The sequence below is a fragment of the Ooceraea biroi genome, chromosome 1 (assembly GCF_003672135.1).
Source record: "Ooceraea biroi isolate clonal line C1 chromosome 1, Obir_v5.4, whole genome shotgun sequence".
NCBI classification, from domain to species: domain Eukaryota; kingdom Metazoa; phylum Arthropoda; class Insecta; order Hymenoptera; family Formicidae; genus Ooceraea; species Ooceraea biroi.
In genome coordinates, this window is record NC_039506.1 from 10,833,978 (window position 1) to 10,846,967 (window position 12,990).

A 12,990-nucleotide genomic window follows, 5' to 3' on the forward strand; every position below is an offset into this window, starting at 1 on the left:
CTCTTTACCCTCCCCTCTCTCTCTCTCTCTCTCTCTCTTGCAACTGCATTCTTTCTACCTTGATTTTCTGCCTTACGATTTCTTTCGTAATTGTATATTATTTTTGATGTCGGGATAGACAAATGGGAAATATAACCTACTCCTACCATATCTAAACATAATTTCTATCTTACGAGCATAATTTAATATAAGCCTATATAAGATTAGCTGAAAACAGCTGAAAAAGTGCAATTCATGCGCGCACGTAATACGCAGGGATGGACGGGGCGCGGAGGAATCGTGCTACGGTCGAAACACGCACGAGCGGCGAGGATCGATACATCTCGAAGTCGCGAGTCCGCGATATCGGCGCGCTCGACGTCGTCTCGACCTCGCTCGCTCGCTCGCTGTCGTTACTTTGCTAGCCGAATACGACGCGAGAACGTGGCGCGTGCAGCACACCGGAAGAAGGGACGCACTCCGCGCACGCGGCAGTGCAGAAGAAGAGTTCGCGAGTGCCGAGGCGCATCGAGATAATCCTTGACACGGTCGCCGCGTCGTGTCCAGATAAGTCGTCCCTCCTCCGTCCGCACTATCGCGCGGGTTGCGATACTCTCCTCCCGTGGACGAGAATCCACACCGGGACACGCCACCAGAATGACGGAGACGGAGAATATTTTCCTGTTCGTGCCGAATATTATCGGTAAATAAATACTGGTTCCACGTTTTCCGATGGAACTCATCATTGCATCATTCTTGACGTTGCATGACGTTGAATAATTATCACGAAGCGCTGCGAAGGCGTTCGTAGTACGCAGTAGTAACGACCATTAATAAACCTAGATCGTTACCCGCGAAGATTTGACTGCACGAGACGCGATGCACGTAGAAACGCGAACACAGAGTGAAATCCACGCGAATCCATTTTGTTGTTGTTTCATCGTCGAGTTATTCTGGTATAATTCAATCGAGCGATGAATAAAAATCAGGCCTCGCGGCGCTTCTAAGGTTGCCTTTATCGATTGCATTGACGCGCTATTGTTTTATGTAACGTTTGAATTAACCGATCGATAGACAAGTTTTTTTTTCTTTTCAAACTCAAGTGCTTCTGACGCAATAATAACTGTCCTTAAACTTGACAATCGTTTTATAATCGATACACGTGCACCTATGAGAAATACAATTTGAGAAAGAAATGCACATTGATCACGTGCGTCGACAGGTTTTGGCAGGGTGATCCTGGCACTGATCTCCTTCTACTTCATGCCCACGAATTACGTCGTCGCGTCATGGTGTTACGTGGTCAGCTCGCTGTTGGACGCGATAGACGGCCACGCGGCGAGGTACTACAACCAGAGCACGAAATTCGGCGCGATCTTGGATCAGCTGACCGATCGGGTCGGTACGATGTGCCTCACGGTCACGTTGTGCCTGTTCTACCCCGCCTACACCTTCTGGTTTCAGTTGAGCATGGCTATCGACATTGCCTGCCACTGGATATACTTGCACACGTAAGTAACAGCGGAACCGAAGAAATTATAATAGAAGAACCAGGAGAAAACGTGACGCTCGAGTACATTTATTTTAGTGATGGACGACAAGACAAGAATTTCAAGATCTTGTCTTGTCTTGAATTTTCAAGACAAGAATATCAATTTTTTGCATTTGATAAAAGCGAGACAAAACAAGATTTATACTTTAAAATCAAGAAAAATCAATCAAGATTCTTGATTCTTGACAACTGAAATTAAATCTAATCCGATTCATTTTTAACTTTGAACATACAATTAACCTGGAATATACAATTAACAAAATATCATTGAAGATTTTGAAAGAAGTAATTTAATATATAGATTATGTTGAAAAATAATTAAAACTTTTTAGATTAGATTATATTTCTAAACTTATAGACTTGATTAAAAAGTAACAAGTAATACGAGTATTAATATAAAAATTATAAAGTTGAGCATTAATTTCTTTAACAAATGTGCAGCTTATACAGTGCAAATTTATAATTTAATCAATTATTTTATAATGTGGCCAATAAAATGTGTATTTTTATTTAAGTATATTTAATATTTGATATTCATATCTACTTTTACCAGCAATACAATATTTTATATTTTAATAATAATAATATTTCATGCAATTTTGTGTGTATCAATATTTTTTTTGTCGAAATTATTTTTTTCGATACTTTTTGTAAAACTATTTAAAAAATTTTAATAAAATCGGTTGTAAATTAATATTTATAGATATTATAAAAATATCAAGAATCTTGCAAGATTCTTGCAAGAATCAAGAATCAGGATAAGAAATTGAATATCAAGATCAAGACGTAGTAATTCTTGATTTTTAAAGATCAAGACAAGACAAGAAGTCCGATTCTTGTCTTGTCTTGTCTTGAATCCATCACTAATTTATTTCGTTTATTGAAATGCGACAGAACGCTCTTGCAAGGGAAGACGAGTCACAAGTTCATCGACATGTCGGAGAATCCGATCATGAGGCTGTACTACACGAATCGCATCGTGCTGTTCTTCATGTGCGCCGGAAACGAGGCGTTCTACGCCGGTCTGTACCTCCTGCACTTCACCGAGGGACCCATTTGTGAGTATTATTATTGGCGTTTTTTTCTCAATCGCCAATCTCAATATCTGAACGCGAGGATTATCAAGCAAGTCTGATTTTTCAGTGGCCGGTGTGGGATTGTACAGACTGATCGTGTACCTGAGCGCCCCAGTGGCGCTGGTTAAAGCCGCAATCTCCCTGCTGCACGGATACGTGTCGTGCATCAACCTCAGCATCATCGACGTGAAAGAGCGCCAGGAGCGGCTCAAAGCGAATTAAGTACGAGTTACACTCGACGTACATACTCGTCGACCTACTAGTCAGGTTGAATGTGATTTTACCGATCTTCCTGTCCCGCAAACACGTGTTTGCGCACGCACGTTTACGCGTTTTTATCCAAAATCTATTTTTAAGGAGCGCTTTATCGTGCGTAAAGATGCGTGATCGTGCGAAATATCTGACTCGACGCGTATGTTTAATGTGTAGGAAATACCGTTTCCCTGAAAATAGTCAAATTCCTATATCATGGTGTATAATTTTGCAAGAGAAAAAAAGCGAGGAGCTTCTATTCTTGAAACACTGTGTCAGTGATGATGAAACTAGTTCATCGTTCGTTGTATAATATTCCAAAGCATTTATTATGTCGGACCAATGAGTTCTTAAGGTACTTTTTATTTTCAACATTCGCAATTAGTTGCCCTTATTATTATAAATACTCCAAGTTCCAACAGCGCGGTGATCTCTCTATGTTTAATATATTTTTTTTAAATATTCTTTTAATAGCGACAAACCAAGAAACGTGACCTGATATACCTATATTAGCATCACAGAACCTCATGTTAATGTATGTTGTATGTCCAATTTTATGCAAATGGTAGACAATGCGTTGAATAAAATATATGGTTTAAGAATCTCATTCATATTCAAGTTTATTCCGCCTGCAGACCTCCAGCACGCGTTGACATTCATATATGTATGGGAATGCGACATATCTCTATCGATATTGCACAATAGTTCGGTCTCATTATTCACGACATATGGTTAACGCTATCCGCCTGTCCTTTAAACAAGACCAGCGTTATCGAGCAATTTTGCGAAACTAAACGTGCCCGATCCAACGTAAACATTCCATAACGAACTTCTTCGGCCGGAGAAACGGAACGTTATCGATATCTATCCAACGTAAAAAAAGAAAAAAGAGGAGAATTTGCAAGGCAAGTTGCGAAAACGGAGCATTCGCTAAAATGCTTCATAATGCTCTTCTACTCCAAACGAGCAACTTCATCGTCAGCAGAAAAGTGACGTGAGCAGCTACGCCACGCGAGCCGAGTGCTCACACGCACGTATAACAAAAACAAATGTGTTAATTATAAAACATGACAGGTGGATTCGCGTGTGCATGCAATCAAAGCGTTATTTAGGGGCGTGAGCGCACGTCACGTACGCACAAAATGGCTGGTAAGACGGGCAGGCAGGGGAGTAGGGGAGGAAAACTGGGCTCCCGCGACGATAAGGGTCTCGCAATGACAAGAAAAATAATGGACTAACCTCAAAGGTCTCAACTCCCCCGTCATGACCAGTCACGTTCGTTTCGGCGCCATGTTATCACTTCAAACACTCGCGCATGTTGGGAAAGTTCGTGGAAAATTCGTCGGACTTTCTTCTTATCGTTGCGAGACGTAGGAGCCCGATTTTCACGGCGTGCGGCCGACGAGGACGCGGCGGAAGGTGTCGATCGGCGAATGTCCGATGTTTGAGACGCGATCGCGATACGCGTAGCAAAGTACAATATTTATAAAAACAGATGAAGATTCAGCACCGGCACACGACCGAGGCGGTGATTCGCAGCAAGTAACGGCGCCACCGTCGCCGAGGCCCGCCTCAGCCAATCAGCGCTCTCTCCTCGCATTCAAAATCTGCGGATACCACTACGTTTTCGTTATCGGGCCAGCCACGTTCACTGATAGAGATAATATTGGAGCGGCTTGCGGATCTTGCGTTGCTCTTGAAAAATCAAAAGCTGTGCACTAACGTTCGCGCGGCGAACGCTGCGATTAGAATAAGAAGAAACGAGCGATGGTAAATAAGCTGGAAATAGAGACGTAGTTATGTCTAAACAAATATATTGGAGCAATTGTATTTAAATAAGATTTAAACGAGAGGAAAGGTGCGAACATATTAATTTATTAAACATAGCTTTAGAAATCTCATAAACGTGCTTCTTTAAATGTTTGTTTGTAATCTAAAATTTGCATGCAGCTATTATACGTTGGACTCGCTTTGCCTTTTAATTCTTTTCTCTTCTTCAGGAAAAGTCTAATCTCTTTCCTTTTCATTCTTCAATGGATAAATTTCTTTAAAGCTTTTTAAATTTTTGAGATTTTTCTTTCAAATCTTTCTATATTCTTTGACATTATATTAATTAGTACGATTAAAAATCCACATTTTATACACGTAATCTGGACCGACGTTGTCACCGGAATTATTTAATGCTTTTTTATAACACTGAAAGGTTTCTTTAATCTATCATACCTCATACTTTGCAAGTTTTATGTACTCGACTTCAAACAGATCTCGATCAAAGGAATTTTAATTATCTTTCAAGATGAAAATACTAGAAATTATTTTTCCAAATTAGCAATGAAGTGACACCAACTCATCTTCAGAAAGAAAGAAAGAAAATATATTCTTCAGAAAGAAAATATGTACACTTGTATTTGTATACAACAGAGAGACGTATCAATATTAACTGAAAATAATTTATCAAATCACAGTTATAGAGATATAAATATTTTAACATAAATAAATTTCAATATTTTTAAACTCATGTTCCTGTTATTCTCGCAATATCGTAACAGAGTATCCGTAATTGCTATTTAAATCTGCTCTTGACGGATACACCAGTTTTAAATTTCCTTCCTTATCAACTACTTTAACTTGCTCAACCAGTAAATTGTTCAACTTGTCGGCATCCTTCTGCTCCGATGAATCAGTGAGACCCGACACTATTAACTCTTTTAGAAATACATCCAACACATTCCTGGAATTAAAAGAGTACCTTGCATCATATGGCACTGACAATACAAGCGTTCATTAATTGTTAATTCTAATTAACTAAAATAATTAAACTTAATTAATTAAAATTGTAATTAATTGTTAATTACAATTTTAAATCCAGTTTTGAGAGATCGTTAGACAAATTCTGCAATTGTATCGACCAAGACTCACCTACAAACCGTGTAGGATATTGCACTCGTTACCTCCACGAACATCGTCTGCGTGGCTGGACTCATCTTCGTTACATCGCTGTTCGTGAGAGGCGGTAACGATATAACTTGCTGCGAGTGGTCCAGCAAGCACGGAAACAACGGCTTACCCTCCAGCAGATACAGATACTTGTGTATTCCGGAATACACGTTTCGCTTCTTCTCCTTACGCAGGTTCTCAGCCTCCGTTTGCAGCTGTTGAAACAGAATCGCTCCCGTGTACATTTTGCTGCGCATCAGAGGCTTAATCTCCAGCTCTGCGGGCGGCTTCGCCGTGTACGTCAAGTCTCCTGAATAGCAACACACACACATTTAACGTGGAAGCTCTCTTAACGCGACTAAATAATCGCGTTCTTATCAATTAATTAACCAGGCTTACCGGGCGCGATCAACTTCAAGTCATGCGTCGCTATCGTAGCTGCGTTCCTCTTCTCGCACACTCCGTCGTGCAGCCTCGTCTGCAGCTGAATGAACTTCTTGAAACTGTCCTCCGTGAAACGTGTGTCCCTCACGATACACGCCGCTACGTACGGTCTGATGTTCTTTACGTGGTCCATAATCTTTATCACCGGCGTGTCGTCCGTTACTTTCAAGATCTTCAGCTTATGGGTCACATCATCCATCACACCCTCACTCTCGGAAGACTTCTGGCTCTTCTTTCCCTTCTTGGACTTGTTCGCCTCCGCGGTGGACGGATCGCTCCTTGGACAGTGCAGTTTCACATAATCGAGCACCTGCTTGGTGCGGCACTGATCGACCAGTTTCAGCAGCCTCTTGTCCGCCAGTTTGTTCCCTTTCAGGTTCACCTCCTTCAGTTTACCACAGTCTGCCAGCTCACCCGGTACAGCTGTGTCATAATACAATACAATTGTTTTCAAACGATTCCTAAGATGAATTACACGTATGTACATAGAAGAGTACAACAAATAAAAAAGGTTCTAAGTATATTAAGCTTTACTAGAAATCAAGTTATCAGCGACATTTAGAATTTTCAGCGCTTGAAGCCGACTTATGCTGGCTGGGATCTCCGCTATCTGATTCCCATTAACATGGATCTCCGCCAGGTGCACAAGCTCAGCATGGCAGATATCGGGGAACGCCTCGAAGCGATTGTTCGACAGATCTACGATGCTCAATCTAACATTCGCGCTTTGCGACGGTATAGACTGCAGGAGGTTCGCGGCAAGGTTTAACGTGCTCAGCTGCGGGAGGTTGTCTAGCTCCTGCGGGAGGGAGGTCAACTTGTTCCTCGAGCAATCGAGCACCTTCAGTTTACTCAGGCTGCCGATCGTGCCCGGTAGAGCGGCGAGCTCGTTCGAGTGCAGGACCAACGTCGTCAGATTCGTCAGTTTCTCCAGCCCGTCCGGCATCTCCCGGAGACACGTGTGCGTTATGCTGAGATAGTTGAGGCCGTGCAGGTCGAAGAGACTCTCGTCCAGACCAGAGTCCTCGATCAACTTGGAGACTGACGCGCCTGTCAACACCAGCTCGTGCCTGTTCTCATTAGCCGCCTGCCTGACGGCTATCCACGAGTCCTCGAACGTCATTGTAGCAGAGATTGTACCGCTTCCACAGCCGAAATCCGATTCACATTCTAAACTGCGTCTCGAGAAGATTTTTAGGCTATGTAGCAACGCGCCGGACAGGCGGACGAGCCGGATTGGATGCTTTCGTTAGGTGCGCCGCAGGTGCACCATTTGCACTTGAATCAGCGTTCGTAGGTTCCAAGAGGGCGTTTATCGTATATATGGCGCCAAATTATCGTATTTGAATAGAAATTATCGTACATATTTGAAAATATAAATAAAACATAATAAATCATTTCCACACTATTTCTTTTGTTGGAGATAATCGTTATAAAAAAAATAAGAGTTCTCGTAATCAATATTAGTCGCTCTCGGATTGATTTAAATCCGTTTACTCGAAAACACTAATATAATAAGTAATATGGCTTCTGCACATAAGAAGCAAAAACGCTTTCCGCACGGTAACGCAACAGTCAGTCAATTTATCGTTATTTTATATGAATGAAAGTATGATTGGCTGTCGTATTACTTTCTGTCGCACAAGCATTTCTGCATCCAACGTACAGAAACGCAGGAACCTAAGGCATAAAAGAGACTTAGTTTATACCGATTGTTTTATACGCGCAATAAATAGTAAATAACTAGTAAATTTAATCATTGGCTGATCAGCTCAAATGTACTTGATACGCATATCAAACAATTAGTGTAACCTAAGCTAGAAATAGGTGGGAAACAGACAGAGATTTAAATGTGTTTCTTTATTATAACTTATTATAATTATTATAACATATAATTTTTTGTATCTTGCTTACAATTAAAAAATAATACGTAATAATACAAGACTAGTATGTGTTTATACTAATTTTATTATATATTTATACTTAATAAAGTACTATTGCACACATACTTAAATAAAAAAAGGATATGTTTTTTATGTAAATATAAAATTAAAAAATTAATTATTTCAAATTAAAAGTAATTATCAAAAAAGTCAGTATAAGGGCGCAGTCCCATGGTGCGGAACGTGCGCAATGCGGAATTGGCGGAACGAAGTCTGTCCAATCACAGACGTTCCGCCAACTGTAATCCGCTGAAATGTATTTTCCTATGTCCCATGCAGCAGAACTTGCGGAAGCGCAATTGGCCTCCGCCAATCACATGATTTTTTCCGTAGATTCTTCTGTTGTGTCTATCGGAATAGCGTATATTATTGGCGCGCACAAATTACACTTCCGCGTTTTCCGCTGCATGGGACATAGGAAAATAAACTTCAGCGGATCGGAATTACTACGAGTGTATGCACGTGAAAATGCATGTAGGCAAAACGACGAATTTTGAAGAATTGTTTATTGTTATTTGTGAGCTACTAAAAAGATTAAAACAAAGTTGGTGTGTATTTAAAAAACAGGAGATACGTTGCAAAATTGTAAAACTGTATTTATTATGCAGAATTGCAAGAAAAAATGAAAATATACAGAATCAACGGAAGTGTTGGGTACGAAGCATATTTAGTGCCGAAAGAAGATTGCTACAAGGAGCAAGCGATAATCTTGTAAAAGAAATGTTGGTTGAAGACAGAAAAATATATAGATTATTTTAGAATGCCACCTCAAATATTTGAAACGTTATTAACATTTGGTCCGACCACTCATCAGTAAAAAATATGTTGTTCGAGAACCTATTTTGCCTTAAATGCGGTTCCTGATTATACACTGATAATACAATCTAAAACATTATACTTGTGAAGCCATTTACTGACAATACTATTTACCATATATTTTTGCAAAGACAAATTAAAAATCATTTTGCCTTTTTGCACTGGTATCTGGTAACGTAATTCCGCGATAAAATGAAAATGTGCGGAAAGAAATCGGCGGAACGAACGTAACAATGATCGAACCAATCACGAGCGTTCCGCCAATTCCGCATTGCGCACATTCCGCACCATGGGACTGCGCCCTAAGATCTAGCTTTCAGCTAGTGATATAGGTCGACAAGGACATTTATGTGATGTGTCACTAGTTAAAAAAATTCCCTAAATAGCAATGAAATATTACACTGCCATTTTGAATAAACGCGATTTTCTCAAATTATCGTATATTTATGTACAATACCAAAGTGCTATCGTACATCGTAAAATGATTAAAATTATCGTGCATGTACGATAATTAACGTACGGATACTAACACTGACTTGAATGAAGTAAGTTCGCACGTGAACATGGGAGGGAGAAGGACAAAACGTCGGAAGGAAGGTGCAGAATGTGCAGTTAGGAGGAATCGATTATAAGCACGTGGCTGTGACAACTATTTCAAAATTGTTTGTACTTAAAGACTTTTCTTCGAGATGCTGAAATGTGGTAAAATCAAAATATAGCTCTATAAAATATAAAATAAATTACAGGAAATAATGTAAATGAAATGCGGATGTAAATGGTATATAAAGCAGAGATAAATGCAGATAAAAGATTACTCGAGTAGAGAGAGATCTCTTACCCAGATAGCAAAATGATACCAACCCACCCACACAGAACAAAATGTTCATTAAATATCTAATAAATATCTACATATCTATTTGATGTCCATATCTATTATGGATACCTCAATATAGTTAGCAGACAAATATGATAAATCTTTTTTTTTATTGCAATCGTTTGAGAATCGTTTGGGAAAGTTTAGGAAACAACTTTTAGAGTTTGGGAAATAATAGTTTTTTAATAATTAATGAAAATTAGTTGAGTATATAGTTAGCAGACATCATTCCAAATAATTTTCTTTTTCGCTTCTTTCAACGCCAAATCATTTGGGAAATACGCCTGTAATGTTTTTAGAGTTTGGGAAATAATAATTGCATCTCAAAATAAAGTTTCATGTCATCAACCAGACATCAAGCCAAAACTCTAGGGATTTTTTTACCATCTATATAATGGAAAATGTTTATAATCTTCGATATATCTCATAGTTTTCTAATGTTTTCTATTGCAATCATTTGGGAATCGTTTGGGCAAGTTTAGAAAGGCACTTTCATAGTTTGGGAAGCAATAATTTTTATAATTAAGAGGATCCTGGAGTGACTAGTGAAACAGTGTTGCCATTTGCACTCGTACACATACAAAAATTACAGTTGAAATGCTTTTTATAAAAATTTCGCAATTTGTACACACAAAAATTGCGGCAGCCATCACTCGGGATAAAATAAAGGAATATAATGAAGCTTGTCGAAGTGACTTTAGAAGCATAATAAAAAAGAAAGGTGTATTCTCCTTTACAGAATACAGAATACATATAAACTTTCTTACTTTAATATTATTAATTTTTTATACTGGGAAAGTATATGCTTGGGTGGAAGAGCACGAGGAGATGGGCTTCGCCCGTCACCTAGTACTCTTCCACATAAAAAAAATAACAAAACTTTTAGGTGACCAAAAGTACTGCGTGGAAGTTACAATAAATATAGAACCTTGCTTTGCGTGGAACCTCGCTTCACATGAATTGAAAACCTATTTGGAATCTAATTTGCATTGCAAGTACACACGCGTTTAATTTCGCGCACTTTGACGTCACCGCGCATGCTCAGTCAGTGTGCGCTACGCCCGTAGACCGCCGGTATGACAGATTTTCTAACCCCGAAACTGTCATTTTTCAGTAGGTGATAACTTTCTTTCTAGTTGAGAGCGACGATTTTCCTTCTCGCAATCGTATTTTTTCATCAAAATAAACGATATTACAAAGTTAGAAGAAAATCGGTGAGGAGGCCCGTCTCCTTAAGTATTACCAAAAACTATTATTTCCCAAACTCTAAAAGTGGTTTCCTAAACTTTCCCAAACGATTCCTAAATTATTGAAATGGAAAACAATGAGAAATATCAAAGATTATAAACGTTTTTCCATTATATAGCCTATAGTCAAAAAGTCCCTAGATTATACTGCACGCTGGGTGATGACTTTCAACTCGATTTTGAGGGGAAATCATTATTTCCCAAACTCTGAAAACATTATAGGCGTATTTCCCAAATGATTTGGCGTTGAAAGAAGCGAAAAAGAAAATTATTTGGAATGATGTCTGCTAACTATATACTCAACTAATTTTCATTAATTATTAAAAAACTATTATTTCCCAAACTCTAAAAGTTGTTTCCTAAACTTTCCCAAACGATTCTCAAACGATTGCAATAAAAAAAAAGATTTATCATATTTGTCTGCTAACTATATTGAGGTATTATGGATAACGTATCAATATTTAATAGCAGAGAGAAGCCTGAGAGCGGTCACGCTCGCGTTTTAACTGTAACGCCTCAAACGTGGACATTGAAGTGATTGAAGTGATTCTTTCTTTATTGCTCACTGAATATTGAATAAAGATAGAATGACGCCGCGAGCGTTGGGAGCGTCAAGTGGAACGCATATGTCCACGTTTGAGGCGTTACAGTTAAAACGCGAGCGTGACCGCTCTCAGGCTTCTCTCTGTTACGAAGCTATCAAAGATATCAATAAGATGGTATTTATATCCATGGTCCATGGAGATTCCCGCCTCTGATTCACCAAGCGACCGATAGATGGCCAGGCCAGGCGTGACGTTCTCGCAAGAAACATTTGCGTTATCACCTTATAAATAACCATCCGGAAAACCGATCCAGTACTCTTTTTTTAATATTTTTTAATAAATCATGGTGATATTATAATCACATTTCTGTCATATAGTATTTCTGCAATCAAAATTCTGTTTGTTATTTTGCAATTTTAGAGTCATGTTCCATTTATTGTCTTACACTAACGATATCTTGAATGGATATCCACGGAGAAATCCACTGAATATTAATATATATGCACTAGATATCTATTATATATATAAATATCCCGAGGATAGTGATGTAGATGTTCAACAGATATTGGTCTACATATCCCATGGATATTTATGTAACTTCGTATTGCGGACATTTGGATATTTAAGGCATGTCCACTGGTTGTTTCCTACATATTCATGGATATCCATATATCCACCAAAAATATCCAGTAGATATCTAATACAAATTATTTTCTGTGTGGGCAGTAAGCAAATTGATCACAGACTGCGCGCAGATTGGTAGCAAATTTGATCAAAAACCCATACCAAAACTGTAGCCATCTGTGTCCGCATTCAGCTTGTGTTTTGGCGACAGAGTCTGCTGTCAGGCAATAGCAGCAGATTTGCAGCAAAAACCGCGCAGAGTCTGCGCTCATAACTTGGCAGCAGTTTAGCGCCAAAAACCGAGCAGGATCTGTGCGCAAAACTTCCCAGATAATATTAAAAGACGTCTTATATTCTTATCAGATTGAGAGCAGATTGATTTTAATCTTATATAAATTGTATAAATAACATTAATATTATTTAATTAATAAAATTAAATTAATGAAATAAAAATTTTATCGAATTATGTAATTTTCTTTCCACATTCCTTCAGAATAAAGAAAACTATTAATATAGCAATATACAATATATATATATATATAGATCATATATAAAAGCCATTTAAACAGCTGATTGGGTGCAGCGTCTACTCATAGTGTTTGCTATCAATCTGCTCTCAAGTTTTACGCGCAGACCCTGCTCGGTTTCTGGCGACAATCTGTTGCCAGGTATGAGCGCAGGCTTTGCGCGGTTTTTGCTGC

At 38.9% G+C, this 12,990-nt stretch overlaps 2 protein-coding genes across 2 annotated transcripts; one reads left to right on the plus strand and one right to left on the minus strand.

Moving 5' to 3' along the window:
• The first annotated feature begins 424 nt into the window (after window positions 1–424).
• Window positions 425–3,465, plus strand: LOC105284798 (CDP-diacylglycerol--inositol 3-phosphatidyltransferase). The gene is made up of 4 exons (XM_011348583.3): window positions 425–682; window positions 1,202–1,490; window positions 2,426–2,589; window positions 2,675–3,465. Exons 1-4 carry the CDS (start codon window positions 637–639, stop codon window positions 2,827–2,829), a joined length of 654 nt encoding a protein of 217 aa, XP_011346885.1. The 5' UTR covers window positions 425–636; the 3' UTR covers window positions 2,830–3,465.
• A 1,746-nt stretch (window positions 3,466–5,211) lies between these two features.
• LOC105284796 (leucine-rich repeat-containing protein 47) lies at window positions 5,212–7,495 on the minus strand. Its single transcript, XM_011348577.3, has 4 exons — window positions 6,775–7,495; window positions 6,196–6,663; window positions 5,779–6,106; window positions 5,212–5,590 (listed from the first exon to the last, which is right to left on the minus strand). Exons 1-4 carry the CDS (start codon window positions 7,361–7,363, stop codon window positions 5,386–5,388), a joined length of 1,590 nt encoding a protein of 529 aa, XP_011346879.1. The 5' UTR covers window positions 7,364–7,495; the 3' UTR covers window positions 5,212–5,385.
• Window positions 7,496–12,990: the final 5,495 nt, after the last annotated feature.